The 12,685-nt window shown below is 64.2% G+C and overlaps 2 protein-coding genes and 1 long non-coding RNA gene across 16 annotated transcripts in view; 2 read left to right on the forward strand and 1 right to left on the reverse strand.

The window, feature by feature from the left end:
- Positions 1-9,377, forward strand: part of SPNS3 (sphingolipid transporter 3 (putative)) — a 35,541-nt gene extending 26,164 nt beyond the window's left edge. For 8 of the 11 annotated variants that reach the window (XM_006939709.3, XM_019817012.2, XM_006939708.3 and 5 more), the window contains 4 exons: positions 2,489-2,554; positions 7,834-7,932; positions 8,034-8,205; positions 9,032-9,377. In XM_006939709.3, coding sequence (XP_006939771.2) covers positions 2,489-2,554; positions 7,834-7,932; positions 8,034-8,205; positions 9,032-9,356 — 662 coding nt within the window. In that variant the 3' untranslated portion in view covers positions 9,357-9,377. The remainder of the gene's footprint in view (positions 1-2,488; positions 2,555-7,833; positions 7,933-8,033; positions 8,206-9,031) is intronic. The other 3 variants (XM_006939710.4, XM_019817013.2, XM_006939711.4) reach the window with 3 other exon arrangements.
- Positions 1,487-9,338, reverse strand: LOC109494140. 3 transcript variants are annotated; one of them, XR_006589289.1, is made up of 4 exons: positions 9,213-9,338; positions 6,045-8,932; positions 4,868-5,696; positions 1,487-3,507 (listed from the first exon to the last, which is right to left on the reverse strand). It is a non-coding gene; the product is annotated as an uncharacterized LOC109494140 (long non-coding RNA). The 3 variants fall into 3 exon arrangements; XR_002148741.2 differs by having other exon boundaries at positions 1,487-2,589; positions 3,396-3,507; positions 4,868-8,932; XR_006589288.1 differs by having other exon boundaries at positions 4,868-8,932.
- A 2,419-nt stretch (positions 9,378-11,796) lies between the features above and the next one.
- The window catches only part of SPNS2 (sphingolipid transporter 2), a 35,423-nt gene continuing 34,534 nt past the window's right edge, over positions 11,797-12,685 (forward strand). Inside the window, exon 1 of one of the 2 annotated variants that reach the window (XM_045044126.1) lies at positions 11,797-11,972. The gene's annotated coding sequence lies outside the window, so the exon portion shown is untranslated. The remainder of the gene's footprint in view (positions 11,973-12,685) is intronic. The other variant, XM_045044125.1, reaches the window with a different exon arrangement.

Consider the following 12,685-nt stretch of genomic DNA (forward strand, 5'->3'; position numbering starts at 1 on the left):
AGAGGCCGAGGGGCTCCTGGTTTCTCAGGCTCCGGGCAGCGTTCCCAGGCCCTCTCGCCTGGGGAGCTAAGTCAGCGTGCAGGGAAGCCAGCACAGGCGCAAAGGGGACGAGGGCAGGGTCCGATTTCCCTTTTGGAAGTCCCCTCCAGGGCTGGCGTTGGGAGGGATGGTGGGGCCTGGGAAACTGCTGAGGAGGAGAGGACGGGAGGACTGGGCAGGGCTGAGGGGCGTCGAGGATGCAGGAGACCCACGGCCCCGTGTCCTGCTCGAGTGACAGGGTACAGCAGGCTTTCCCAGAGGAGAGGGAGCTGCTGGGGGCCGGTCTGTGCTGGGGTCTGTCCTGCCGGCTCGGCCACGGTGGGTGACAGGGGCCGGAGGAGAGAACCAGCTCGAGCTGAGGGACTCGGCCCGCTGAGAGGCACAGGAGGATGTCTGGGTGGTGCCTGGGGCTGCAGGGCTGGGGCGCCCACGGAGCAGGGCTCTGAATGGCCAGCGCCTCCTCCTGCTGGCTTGGCCTCAAACCAGGGCCCTTTCGGGCTGGTTGTTGACCTGTGGAGCCGGGGTCTGATGTAGTCACGCGAGCCTCTGAGTTCTGAGTTTGCACTCAGCCTGCTGGGGACACAGAAGCACAGGCCGGGGGTGCCGGAGGCACCTGGGCCCTCACCACGTGGTACCGGGGAGACCCAGGCCCAGAGGGCGGTGACCTCCGGGGTGGCCGGGCAGGACAGGGCGGGGCAGGGCGGGCCGGCCCTCCTGGAGCCTGGGGAGGCCGGTAATTACAGGGTGAGGAAGAAGCCAGCCTCTCCCGGCCCGGCCTTCGCCCCTCGAGGATTTCCAGGTGTGTCTCAGGAAACCTGGCATCCCGGGGCGGCCTGTGGCCGCGGCCTCCCTCTGCGGGCTCTATTTTGGGGTCGGGATCCACCCTGCCGCAGCCGGAGGAAGGAGAATGTATTTCCGTGTGTCGTGTGGCTGTGGGGGAGCAGGGGAGAGACACGGCCGGCCGTGGTGCAGGATGTGAGGAGGGCACCGCCGCCCAGGTGGAGGCCCAGACCGAGAAGCAGAGGGGAGGGCGTGAGAGCGCCCTGGGCTTTCATGTGGCCCCACAGGCCGGGTTGGCAAGACTGTCAGGCTGGAATGCGGGTCTGCGGCCCGGACCCGCCCCCGGGGACTTCCTGATTCCCACCAGGCCCAGCCCCAGGCCCGGGGAGGCGGGGATCTGCTCTGCCGGCACAGCTCCCCAGGCCGGGGTGGAGGCCAGGCCAGGCGGTGGGTGCAGCCCAGCTTCTTGCCTCCCTGGGGGGCTCCTCCGCAGATCCTGCCTCCCCCCTGCTCTCAGCGCGACCTTCCCCCAGGCCCTCCCCATCCTGGCCTTTCCTCCGACTTCCTCTGCCAGCCTCGACCTGCACAGGGCCAGCGCAGGGGTGAGGGGTTCCCCTGAAGGAGGCTTGATGTGTGAGGCGGGCCTGGGGACGGGCCACACAGGGCGTGGGTGGATGTCGCGAGAGCGGACGTGCCCGGTACGTGGCAGGTGACCGGGCTCCCTCACTTCCTCTGCCCTGAGTGTCACGGGCCTTTGGGGACCAGAGCCTGGGCCGCCCCAGCACAGCCCCGTGACTCCAGGAATGACTAATTCCACTCCAGCATAAGCTCCTGGAAGCTCTGAGAAATGCCTTTTTTCCCCTTCTTGCCGCTTCATTAAACTCTTCCTGAGCAAGGGGAATGAGGATTGTCCCAATCCTCTGCAGAGGCAGGGACCCAGGTTGCTGGGTGGGGCAGGCCCACAGTGGCCCCTGGTCCCCGGCAGACAGTGGGGCAGGGAGGGGGGCACACAGAGTTAAACCAGCCCCACAGGTATCGGGGAAGGGGGTGGGCCGCTGGCCAGGGCCCAGGAGTCACGCTCCAGGCTGGCTTTGCCCTGGGCCAGCCGGTGACCTCTGGGAAACCTTGGCCCTGCCCCCGGCTCGGCCTTGCTGGCCTCCCCTGTGCTGCTCGAGGGGCCTGGGAAGGAGGTAGCCTGGGAGGGGCTGTAGATGGGGTGCCCGGGCCAGGCAGGTAGGCTGGCCCACTGTGTGTACCTTATCAGCGTATGCAGGCCTTAGGGGAACACAGGAGGGGTGAGCAAACTATTCAGTCCCTGGGCCTCTCTCCTCTCCAGTCTGTTTTCCCAGCTTTCAAGTGGCCCAGAAGTCCTGGCTGCCTCTTCCTGGGGCCCCATGGGGGACCTCAGCAGCTGGGCCTGGGGGCCGTCCATCAGGGAGCAGTCTGTTCCCAGGCCCGGGGCCTGGCGCTCTCCTCTGGGTCATGGCTGCCAGCCCGCCCAGACGGGAATGTCTGCCCACCCTGGAGGCTGCTGGAACCGAAGACGCAGCTCAGGCCTCGCCTCCCCCAGCAGATCTGATGGCGCCCTTCTCTGTGCGGCCTCGGTCTCTCTCTGCAGGCGGGAAGAGACCAGGCAGGGAGGGTCGGTGACCAGGGTCCTTGTCCACAGGTGCTCCTGGCCCTCGGGGAGCTGCTTCTGTCCTGCAACTGGGCGGTGGTTGCCGACATCCTGCTGGTAGGTGTGGGGCTGGGTCTCTGCTGTCCGGTGGCCTGGAAGCTGGGAGGGGCTTCAGAGACCATGGGGCGGGGGACTGAAGTCATTGGACAGTTTCCTTGGACGGGGCCTTCCTGACACTCTCAAACATATCCTTCGACCATTGGCTCCATTTTGCAGATGAGCCAACGGAGGCTCAGAGAAGGCAGGTACCCGGGCCAAAGTCGCCCAGCATGCAGAGGCACCGAGCCAGGACAGGGGCCTAGGCTTTTTTGACGCCTCCCCTCCCTCTTTCCTGACTGTACTTGTCCACAAGCAGGCTCTGGGTGTGTGGACGGGGATGTGGGACTTCAGGGTTACAGCCACAAGCCAGGTGGGTCCAGGCTGCCTCGGCTCCCATGTCACGGTCTGCAAGGCCAGGGGCCGGCTCAGGCTAAAGTGAGGCCCGACCACGTGACTCCACTACGTCCAGAGTCCTGCGTGGCCATCCCTGAGCCTCACGCTCTCCGCCCAGCCTCCCTGCCTCCCTCCGGGAGCCATCAGGAGAGCACTTGGAACACTGGTGAGCTGTGCCCTTGTGGGACCCAGACCTGGGGACCCCTACGAGCCCTCCTGCCCCCTGAAAGCCTGGCATAGTCCAACACCGTGCACAGGGGAGCCCAGGAGCCTGGCGACAGGTTGACAGCTGTCCTGTGGTGACCAGGTGCCGGGCCTGGTCCTGGACGCAGGAGACGCCTAGCTTTCAGCCCCACTCCTGCTGCTTACTAGCTGTGTGTGTCATGGGCAAGTCATTCCGTGTGTCCGAGCCTCAGTTTCCCCGTGTGCACAGTGGGGTGAAAAACTCTGAAATACTCGTGGTTACCGTGAGGGTGAAAGAGGCGACTGAGGGAAGCTCTGGCAGGATGCTGGCCGGGGCTCCACAGAGCCCTCTCCACCTTCTCGAGTCCTGTGCCCTCCACGCGACTTCGAGGGGGCTGTGGGGAGGCACGATCATTTAACGAGCCCACGAGGCCTGCTCACACATGGCCTAGATGGTCTGCACCCAGGGCCCAGGCTCGGCAGGTGTAGCCCGTGCTGCCCTTTGACTCCCTGGGCGGATCAGCTGCAGGGCTGGTGGTCATTTCTGCCCCTCCCTCCAGCCCAGACTCGGCCACAGAGAGGATGAACGGCCCTGGGCCTCAGTCTCCTTGTCCGGCCTGGCAGGCAGAGCGGGGCAGGGGCGGCCAAGCCCTCGTAAATGTCTTCTTCGGAGGGTGGCCCACTTTCAGGCACCGGGAGCCTGACTACCCCCCACCCCTACATCTGGGCGTTCGGGTGGAGCTGAAATCTGCCCCCCAGGGCACTGTCCCTTTCCACATGGCAGCCGCAGATGTGTGAGGGCCGTGCCCGGGGCACCCCAGTGTCTGTGTTTGCAGGAATGATTAACCTGGCCGAGCCAGGCTCTTTGTGGCACTGTGTGTGTGTGTGTGTGTGTGTGTGTGTGTGTGTGTTGGGGGCAGGGGAGGGGCGACAGGGCCAGCCAGCCGTGGTTTGACCCAGCTGGGGCTCTGCTGGGAGCCGGCTGGGGCTGCCCTGGGGGCTGTTGCTAGGTGTGACCTGGGGCTCCCTCTGTTCCTCCCCTGGCTTGGAGACCTCCGGCCCCAAAGCTTAGCAAGTCTCTGAACCCCAGGAGACTTTCCTGGCCCCCTTCCCTGTTTCCCACCTTCCTGAAACCCTTAGTGAAGGATTGACGTTAGACAGTCAGTGGCCAAAGCTGGGCCAACTTTGCTGACTTTGGAGCTCAGTCCCCGACAGGGAAAGTAGGGGCTCCGGGAGGGAGTGGTCTTGGGCCACATGCAGGTGGGGAGTAGGCTGTGAGTGACAGGGTGCGTGTAGCAAGGCGTGGGCATGGGTGGTGACAGGGGCTGGAGGGCAGGGAAGAGGGGAGGGAGGTGGGGGGGTGGGAGGGAGGGACAGAGGCAGGGGGAACGGCAGGGGAGAAGGCAGGGAGGGAGGCAGGCAGGAAGGGAGGGAGGGAGGGAGGGAGCTGGAAGGTAGCTGGAAGCTGCTGATGCTTTTCCAGAGGTGAGACAGGAGCACCCCCAGGGGCAGGCAGGGCAGGGTGGTGGAGACAGGTCCAGGCCCAGCGGGGTGAGCTCTGGGCAGGGAGAGCATGGAGGTCCCATCTGCTGGCAGGTGCTGGCTCCTGAGGCCCAAGGAAGCCCCGGGGACCGGGACCGAGGAGGCCCGTATCTCTGCTGGCAGCCCGCACCTGCCTGTTCCTGGGGGTCAGTGTGGGCTCCCCGGCCCCACGTCAGTCCTGCTGAGGGACGGTGCTCTCTCTGACCCTCTTACCTGCACGACAACCCAGAGGCCGGGGAAGACACCTCAGCAGCTGTGTGGTCCAGGGGCTCTCAGACCTCAGTGAGCGTGAGAACCAGGTGTGGGGGACGTTTTGTCCTCAGAGTCTGGTTCAGTGGGTCCATGCTGGGGTCCAGGCTGTGCCTTTCTAACGGACGTCCCCCGTGGTGCCCATAGGCTCCTCAGAGCACCCTGGGAGAACACTGGTCCAACGTGCCCGACTCCCCAGGCTGTGAACCCCTGCGGGACTCTGACTGGCACAGTCAGTCCCTTGATCCCAAGCCCCTGGACGGGAAGCTCACCCCCTGGCCCCAGACACGCCTCCAGCACCCCCCCCCTGCCCAGAGGGTCCTGCTCCCCTGGATCTGGTCTGCCCAGCCTGTGTCCGCCCCCGTCCCCAGGCTGAGCTCCCCCTGCTGATGGCACCTCCAGCTCCCTCCCCAGCCTTCTGTCCGTGTGGGCCCCACGGGGGTACCGGGGGTACCGGCCCCTGGCAGCAGGGAGTCGAGCAGAAATGGAACTCCCCGTCTCTTCCTCTGTGGTCCTGGAACCCAGCCGCCAGGGGCACCCCCCACCTCCTCAGCAGATTTCTCCCACCCCCTCGAGGGTTATCTCCCTCCTGTTCTTCTGGGCCCTTGTCTCAATGCTTCCCTGCTCTGCCCACCGTCTGTCTCACCCTCCCCAGCGAGTCTGGGGTGAGGGCCGAGGGGGGATGCAGGAGGCAGGCTGTCAGGGAGTTTGCACCTGATGGTTGCCGCTCGGACTTTCTGTGGGCTCTTGGCCGATGCTGGTTATGTCCCAGGCTGGAAAGGGAACAGCTCTTCTGAGAAGGGAAAGTCAGAAACAGAGGCGCTTTGTCTCAGAATAGAGTGAGCAGTTTTAGGAAGCCAAAGCCTGTAACGTCTAAAATTACCTGCTGGGCTCTCCAGCTGTGGGCAGGGCCAGCTTTGGCCCCCCCACATGGAGGCAGCAGGACCCAGAACGGGCAGGGGACCGACCTGTCTTGGTCTGGGCCCAGCAGCTCCTGGGGGGTGTGGGAAGGACCAGCTGTCTGGACTTTACTCTGAGGGTCCAAGCAGCCGGCAAGGACTTTTCCAGACATGCGGGGCCCACCCTCTAGGAGTCACCTGCTTGTCCCCCCAGAGCCACCCGTGGGTAATCACATAATTACAGGCAAGGGGGAAGCACTCCCTGAAGGTGCAAAGCCACGGTCAGCTCCTTCTCTGGCCCGTCGGCAGGTCCCAGTCAGGGTTAGAGATTCACCCTCTCTCGCCACCTGGACAGAGTGTCAGTGTCAGTGACCGGGGGCAGCCAGTTGTCACCCACTCCTGCTGCCTGGCCCTGCCTGCCCGTCCTGTGGCTCCAGGCGCTGGGCCCCTGCCTCACACCTCTGCTCACTCTGTTCCCCGCCTGGGACGCCCTTCCCTGCTCTCTCTGCCAGTTGCCCACGTGCAGGGCTGCGTGAGCTTGCCCTCCTCGTCCTTCCGCGTTTCCAAGTGTCCCATAGCAGACACTGCTGGACAGGCTCCTCCCTGCTCCTAACAGCCAAGTGGTCAAAGGTCAGATCCCGGAGGCTCAAATGCCTGTCCTGCTGTTTCCTGGCTGGGTGACCGTGGACAGGTTACTTCCCTTCCTGCGGAGAGTTTCCTCATCTGGGACCCATGGATGACGATCATACCTCGCTCGTGGGGTGGTTGAGTGGATCTGTAAAATGTATACATGAGATGCATAAAATGCATGCACGAGGCACTCAATAAACGCTAATTGTTATCCTCCACTAGGTGTCGGGGATGGGGCTCTGGGGTGGGGAGCTCCCCTTTAGGACTGTGTGACCGCCTGGCCTCTGCTTGGACCCCTCCTCCTGCTCCTCCCCTCCCCTCCCCTGCTGCAACCCTGGCTTCTGGCTGGGTTTGTCTTGGGACTGGTCTTCCAGATGGTTCTACTGGACTCGTTTGCTTGGCAGACTTTCGCGTAGTCTGTTCCTGGGCCTGTAATCCAGGAACCTCCAGAGAACTCCGACAGGGGCTTTGCCGTCCAGACGACGTAGGGGTGTGTGTTGGGGGGGACGAAGGGGGAACCTTCCAGCGTGGGGGCTGTGTGTTCAGTTAGGGGCGCGCTCGGGGGCTGTGGGAGCTCAGGGCAGGCCTCTGACCTCTGGGAGCTCAGTCCCGAGAGACCGGTGGAGATGCTCCAGCTGGACCTGAGCGGGGAGGGCCTGGCAGGCAGAGGCCACACCACCTTCAAGTGTCTGGAAACCCTCTGCCTCCTGGGGCCAAAGGGCACTATTTCGGTCTGACGTCCCCACGAAGCCTCCGTACCAGAGGAAGAATGGCCACGAGCACATCCCTCCAGCAGCTACAGTTATCATCCCCGTGTGGCGATGGGGAGGCTGAGGCACAGAAAGGCACAGTGACTTGCCTGAAGGCACACAGCCAGCGAGTGGGATTGGAACCCAGACATTCCTGACTTCGGAATTCACGCTCTTAACCCCCCACCCCCCTCCATGGGGTCGCGGGGGTCTCTCCAGCCACGCTGTGTGCCACTGTGTGTCCACCCAGCGGGGCTCGAACTTCCCGAGACAGGGGCTGAGCCCTTGGTGCCACTGAGCCCAGCGCCCACACACACAGACACCCGGCCGTGCGTCCTCTCCCGGCCAGGCCGGCCCGCCTCCTGGGCCCTGAGCTGGGACGCCCCGGCCCCGTCACCATGAGTCAGAGCCAGGCCTGGTCCCTGACCCATCCGAGAGCAAACCCTCGAGAGCAGGCCTCATCAGGGGCCTCGGCGCCCCCATCCCTCGGAGGGGCCTGACGTCCTAGTGCTGGGGCTTTGCTGACCCCCTTCCTTCCCACTCGCTCGGCCAGCCCAGCTGCCCTCCAGGCAGGTCCTTGGCAGGGGGGGGACCAGAGGCACCCACACTCTGCCCTTGCTTGGGGGCTGCCCCGGTGTCCTGTGTTTTGCAGTCCGTGGTGGTGCCCAGGTGCCGGGGGACAGCAGAGGCTTTGCAGATCACAGTGGGCCACATCCTGGGGGACGCCAGCAGCCCTTACCTTACTGGACTGGTGAGGAGTGGCTTCTCGGTGGGCGTGGTGGAGGGGAGGGGTGGCTCCTCGGTGGGCGTGGCGGGGGGGGGGGAACCACCAAGGCCGGCCTCTCGCTGCAGGTGTCCAGCACCCTGAGGGCCGGGCGCCCAGACTCCTACCTGCAGGCCTTCCTCAGCCTCCAGCAGAGTTTCCTGTGCTGTGCATTTGTCGTTGCCCTGGGCGGGGGCTGCTTCCTGCTGACGGCGCTGCGCCTGGAGTGGGACCAGGCCCGGGCCCGGGCGCCTGGCACAGGTACCCTGTCCGGCACACCGATCACCTACGCCAGGAGCGGGGCTGGGCTCCCGGGGGCAAGCCGCGCTGGCCGCCCCCTGAGCCGGCTGATTTGTTTGTTTTTTAATTTGCTCATTCGTTCATTACGCCCCTGCTATGTGCCAGACGTAGGGGGGAAACACGGAGTCTGAGCCCTCGTGCAGCTGAGGCTCTAGAAGGTGGAGCCAGACAGGAAGCACAAGAGAGACTGTTCGGGGTGGTCAGCGCCGCAGGGAAGCTCCAAGTAGGCGAGTGGGGGAGAGAGAGAGACACGTGGGGGCAAGTTGAAACTGTTGTCGTCAGGGTCCCCACTGCACAGGTGACACTGACACTGAAGCAAAGGGTTGGGGTGGGGCAGCGAGCCCCACAGCTATCTGGAGGATGGACCGGCCAGTGCAAAGGTCCCGAGGTGGGAACGTAGCTGATGTGTTTGAGGCCTGGCAAGGAGGCCAGTGTGGCTGGGGCAGGAACACAGGGGATGGGGGTGGGGACAAAGGTGGCAGAAAGGAGGCCAGAGCCGGCAATTGAGGGCCTTGTAGGGCCCGTGGCCTTAGCTCTGAGACAGAGCCACTGTGTGGTTGCCACAGATGGACCCTGAGGTGTCTTACTTACCGTGCAGAAGAGAACAGACTGGAGGGTCGGCAGAGAGGTCACGGGAGGCCCTGCCATCACCGGGGAAAGCAGTGGGGCCAGGACCCTGGTGGTGGCACTGAAGTTTGGGGGGAGGGTCGCATCTGGAGTTCATTTTGCCCCCGGAAGCTGGGCCTGGGCCTCCTTGAGGGCTGGCTGAGCGTCCTTCCTCCCGCAGGGACCCCGGACAGCGAGGACACGGAGAGGCGAGCCCTGCTTTCTGGAGCGGGCACCGCCACAGAGGACCCCTGAGGCCCCCGCCCTCCTGCCCGCCTCCCTGCACCCCTCCCGCTGGCCGCCGCAGCATCAGGGCCCTGTCCCCCTCTGGCTGTGGCTCAGGGCCCCCAGCCGAGCTGCACCTGTCATCTCTTCCCTCCCAGCCAGAGAGCTGGCAGGGCCTGTGGCGGGAATTGAGCTGTCAGCGCCTTCGGCGGGAGGCCTGGGCTTGCGCCCGCCCAGCCCCAGGTCCTCAGCCCGGTTGGTTGCCTGTGGGCCCCGATTAAAAGTGGATTTCAGGCCTTTAACGAGCGTGTTCTTTACAGCCTCAAGGTGTCTCTGCTGGGAGGGGGTGGAGAGGAAGCCCTGGCCGGGGGTGCAGGGCTGCAGGGCAAGGGTCCCTAGGCATCCCCACCCCGGACGTCTCACTCTGACCCAGGCCCCCCACTCTGCAGGTCAGGAGGGCACAAGACCCCCTTGGCCTGAGTCACCCTCTGAACAAAAGGCCGGGCTTTGCACTCTGGTGCCGATGTGGCTTCAAGCCTCCCCGAGGAGGAGGGCTGGGGTCGCGCACAGACTCCACTGCCCTGCAGCCACAGTGGGGGTGTCCGCACCCTGGCCCCCCACCCCCCTCGGCTCATGCTCTGACCCCAGCACAGCCCGCAGGGAAGGCTGGCTCTGTAGGACTTGCACTCACCCTGGGTTCAGAGCAGCTGGGCGCAGGGGGCCCTGCGGGAGGCCGCCAGCTTCCAGGTGGGCAGCAGTGGGGGAGACATGTTCTCTCTGCCCCACCAGCACGAGCTCCTCTCCCTCTCCCCTGGTCCTGCCGGGCCCGCCTCCCATCAGACTCACACTCACCTCCCTCCCTCCCTGCGTTCCTGTGCTGTCCTCCCTGTCCTCCTGTTGGATGGACAAGCCCCAGGAGCTGGGCTCTCCGGCTTAGCCCACACCTGTCCCCCTCTTCAGCCCTTCATCAGGAGTGCCCACCACCAAGCTGGCCAGCCCCTCCACCCACCATTTGACACCTGAAGCTCATAAAACAGACTGTCCCTGAAATTATTTTTAAAAAGCCTACTTGGCAAGGGACCTGTACCCCATTACAGCAAATGCCGGGGTTCCCACACCCCGAGCCATTCTAGACGCCAGCCGTTCTCCTGCCCCTCCACCCCTTTCTGACCCCATGTACCCGGAAAGAGTGTCAGAGTCCACGGGCTAAGGGTTCGGTCCTACGAGACTGCCCACCCCCCCCCCCCGCCCCACCGGAGGGGCCAAGTGCAAGGCCAGGCTGTCGGCTGTACTTCTGACTGACCGGCTATGGGTCAGAGGTCCCCACGGCCCCCTCCTCGGGTTCTGCCGTCCGCTGGGGCGGCCTCCAGAACCCAGGGAAACACCGCACTCCCTGCCTCACCAGCTTCTTGTAAAAGTTCTCTGAGCCCCGTCCTTTCGGGTTTTCCTGGAGGCTTCGCCGAACCGCATGGCTCATCGAGTCATTCATTGGCCACTGGCGACCGACCGGACCTCCCGCCCCTCGTGGGTCCCCAGAGGTCAGGGGGTGGGACTGGAGGTGCCAGCCTCTGGTCACGTGCGGCCTGCTCCTGGCCACGCCCCAACTTGGGTGGGGTCCAGATGCCACCTCATTAACAAACAAAAGGCATCTTGAGGGCTCTCTGGCATCTAGGAGATTCCAGAGGTTTTAGGAGCTCTGAGCGGGAAACAGGATGAAGACCAAACATGTATTTCCTGTTGTAGGTCACAGGATCCCCTTGTTTTCTCCTGAGAAGGAGGCTCCTGGTCTGTGTGGGAGCCAGGATGCCATGGCCCCCCTTGGGGCCCTGCTGTGTTTAAGAGGGGCGTCGAATGTGGCTTTCCCAGCCCACACTTGTGTGATTCTCACTGGCTGGGTCTGGACCCACAGATGCCCTGCTCTCGGGTCTGAACCTTCCTCCCTGCAGCCCTGAGAAGGCCCCCTGTGAGGCTCCATTCCCAGAACACGGGCAAGGGCTTCCCATGAGTCAGAACAGCCACCTGCCCCCCCACCAGCCCAGAGTCCAGCGGCTGGGGGGAAAGGTCAGAGGTCAGAGACCACGTCCCTGCAAGTTCCAGAAACAGGCGTTGGTATCATTGGTGCCCATCTTGATTGTGGGCAGTGACTCTCACTTCAGGCCGAGTGAGGCCACCTGTGGGCAGAGGAAGCGTTAAGTCCCCCAGGAGACCCTGCGGAGGTGCGGGGAGGGGCCGGAGGAGCAAAGCAGGAGAATTCCCCTGGAGAGAGCGGGATAAAGGTATCTGATACGTCTTGGAGGCGCGCGCGCGCGTGCGTGCGTGTGTGTGTGTGTGTGTGTGCGTGCGCACACGCACTTTGGGGGAACGGGGGAGGCCGGAGAAACTGGGGGGACCAGGAGGCACTGGGGCTCGAACCCTGAATCCAGAGTAGTTCCTTCTGACTCAGTGCATTCTGGTGTTTGGGTTGCTGGGCTGGGCAGGGTGGTGCTCGCTAGGACTCGGGACAGAATGCCCAGCCCCGAGTTTGCAGGGTGTTATCATCCGAAGGGTTGGGGGGGATGGGGTGGGCGGGGCGGGGCCTGGGCTGGCGGGAGCCAGGAGTGAGAGACCGGCCGCGTCTGCTCAGGCCTCACTGCCCCGGGGTCACAGGTGTGGGTCCGTGAGAGCCCAGCCGCGGGGGCCGGGGAGGTCAATCCATCACACCTGTCTGGCCTAAAGGTCACTTCTGAGCAATCCCAGGCCCTGATACTCCCGAGAGTCTCGGTGTTGGGAATGCGGGTGAGGATGTGCTTCTGGTCAGCAGGACGAGGCCCTCAAGCCGAGCCGCCCACTCAGCCTGCCGACCGCTCCCCCCGAGAAAGCCGCTGTCTTCCATCTCCCGGTGTGATCCTGGCACACAGGTGCGCTGGTCCGCGTGGGGCACGCGAGAGCGTGGGCGGGGGTGAGCTGCTTCTTCCACCCTGACCTCAGGCTCGGAGGGTCGGGCAGGGGCTTTGGGACGATCACCCCGACGCTGGCTTGCTCCCCTGCATCACCAGACATCGTTCTGTCCGTTTCATGCCCTAAAGTGTCTGTCTTTCCGCCATGTCTGAGCCGGACTGTGAGGGTTTTGGCTTAATGCGGCCTCTAGAGACAGGCGGGAGGAGGCCACTGGTGCCGGGTTTTACCGCACACAGGAAGCTGTGTGACCGCACGTGCTCCTCCTGTGTGACTATATCGGTTAGGGTTGTCTGGTGATGTGCAGAAGAAACTGAGTGACTTAGGCAAGAAAGGGATTTGTTGGAAGCACGTCAGGGGCTCACAGAATTGATGAGTACATTGCAGATTCCGAAGCCAGGGCTTCTGGGCCGTCTTCCTGGGGACCTTCACCAAAGCGCCAAACAATTTTCCCTATTTTCTCGCCACCCTACTCGAGATTTAAAGCCCCGGGAGAGAGAGTCCAGTTGGACCCCACGGTCATTCCTTGCTTTTTAGCTCCATTAACAGCAGGAAACCAGGTGCTGCTGGGAAGGGGGATGGGCTCTGAACAGCAATGGAAGGAAAACCAAACAAAGATGGCGTCCATCCTGACGCCCTTGGGCGGGCCACTGGCGCTCTCTCAGATCCGCGTCTT

This window comes from Felis catus, chromosome E1, assembly GCF_018350175.1.
Source record: "Felis catus isolate Fca126 chromosome E1, F.catus_Fca126_mat1.0, whole genome shotgun sequence".
Lineage (NCBI taxonomy): Eukaryota > Metazoa > Chordata > Mammalia > Carnivora > Felidae > Felis > Felis catus.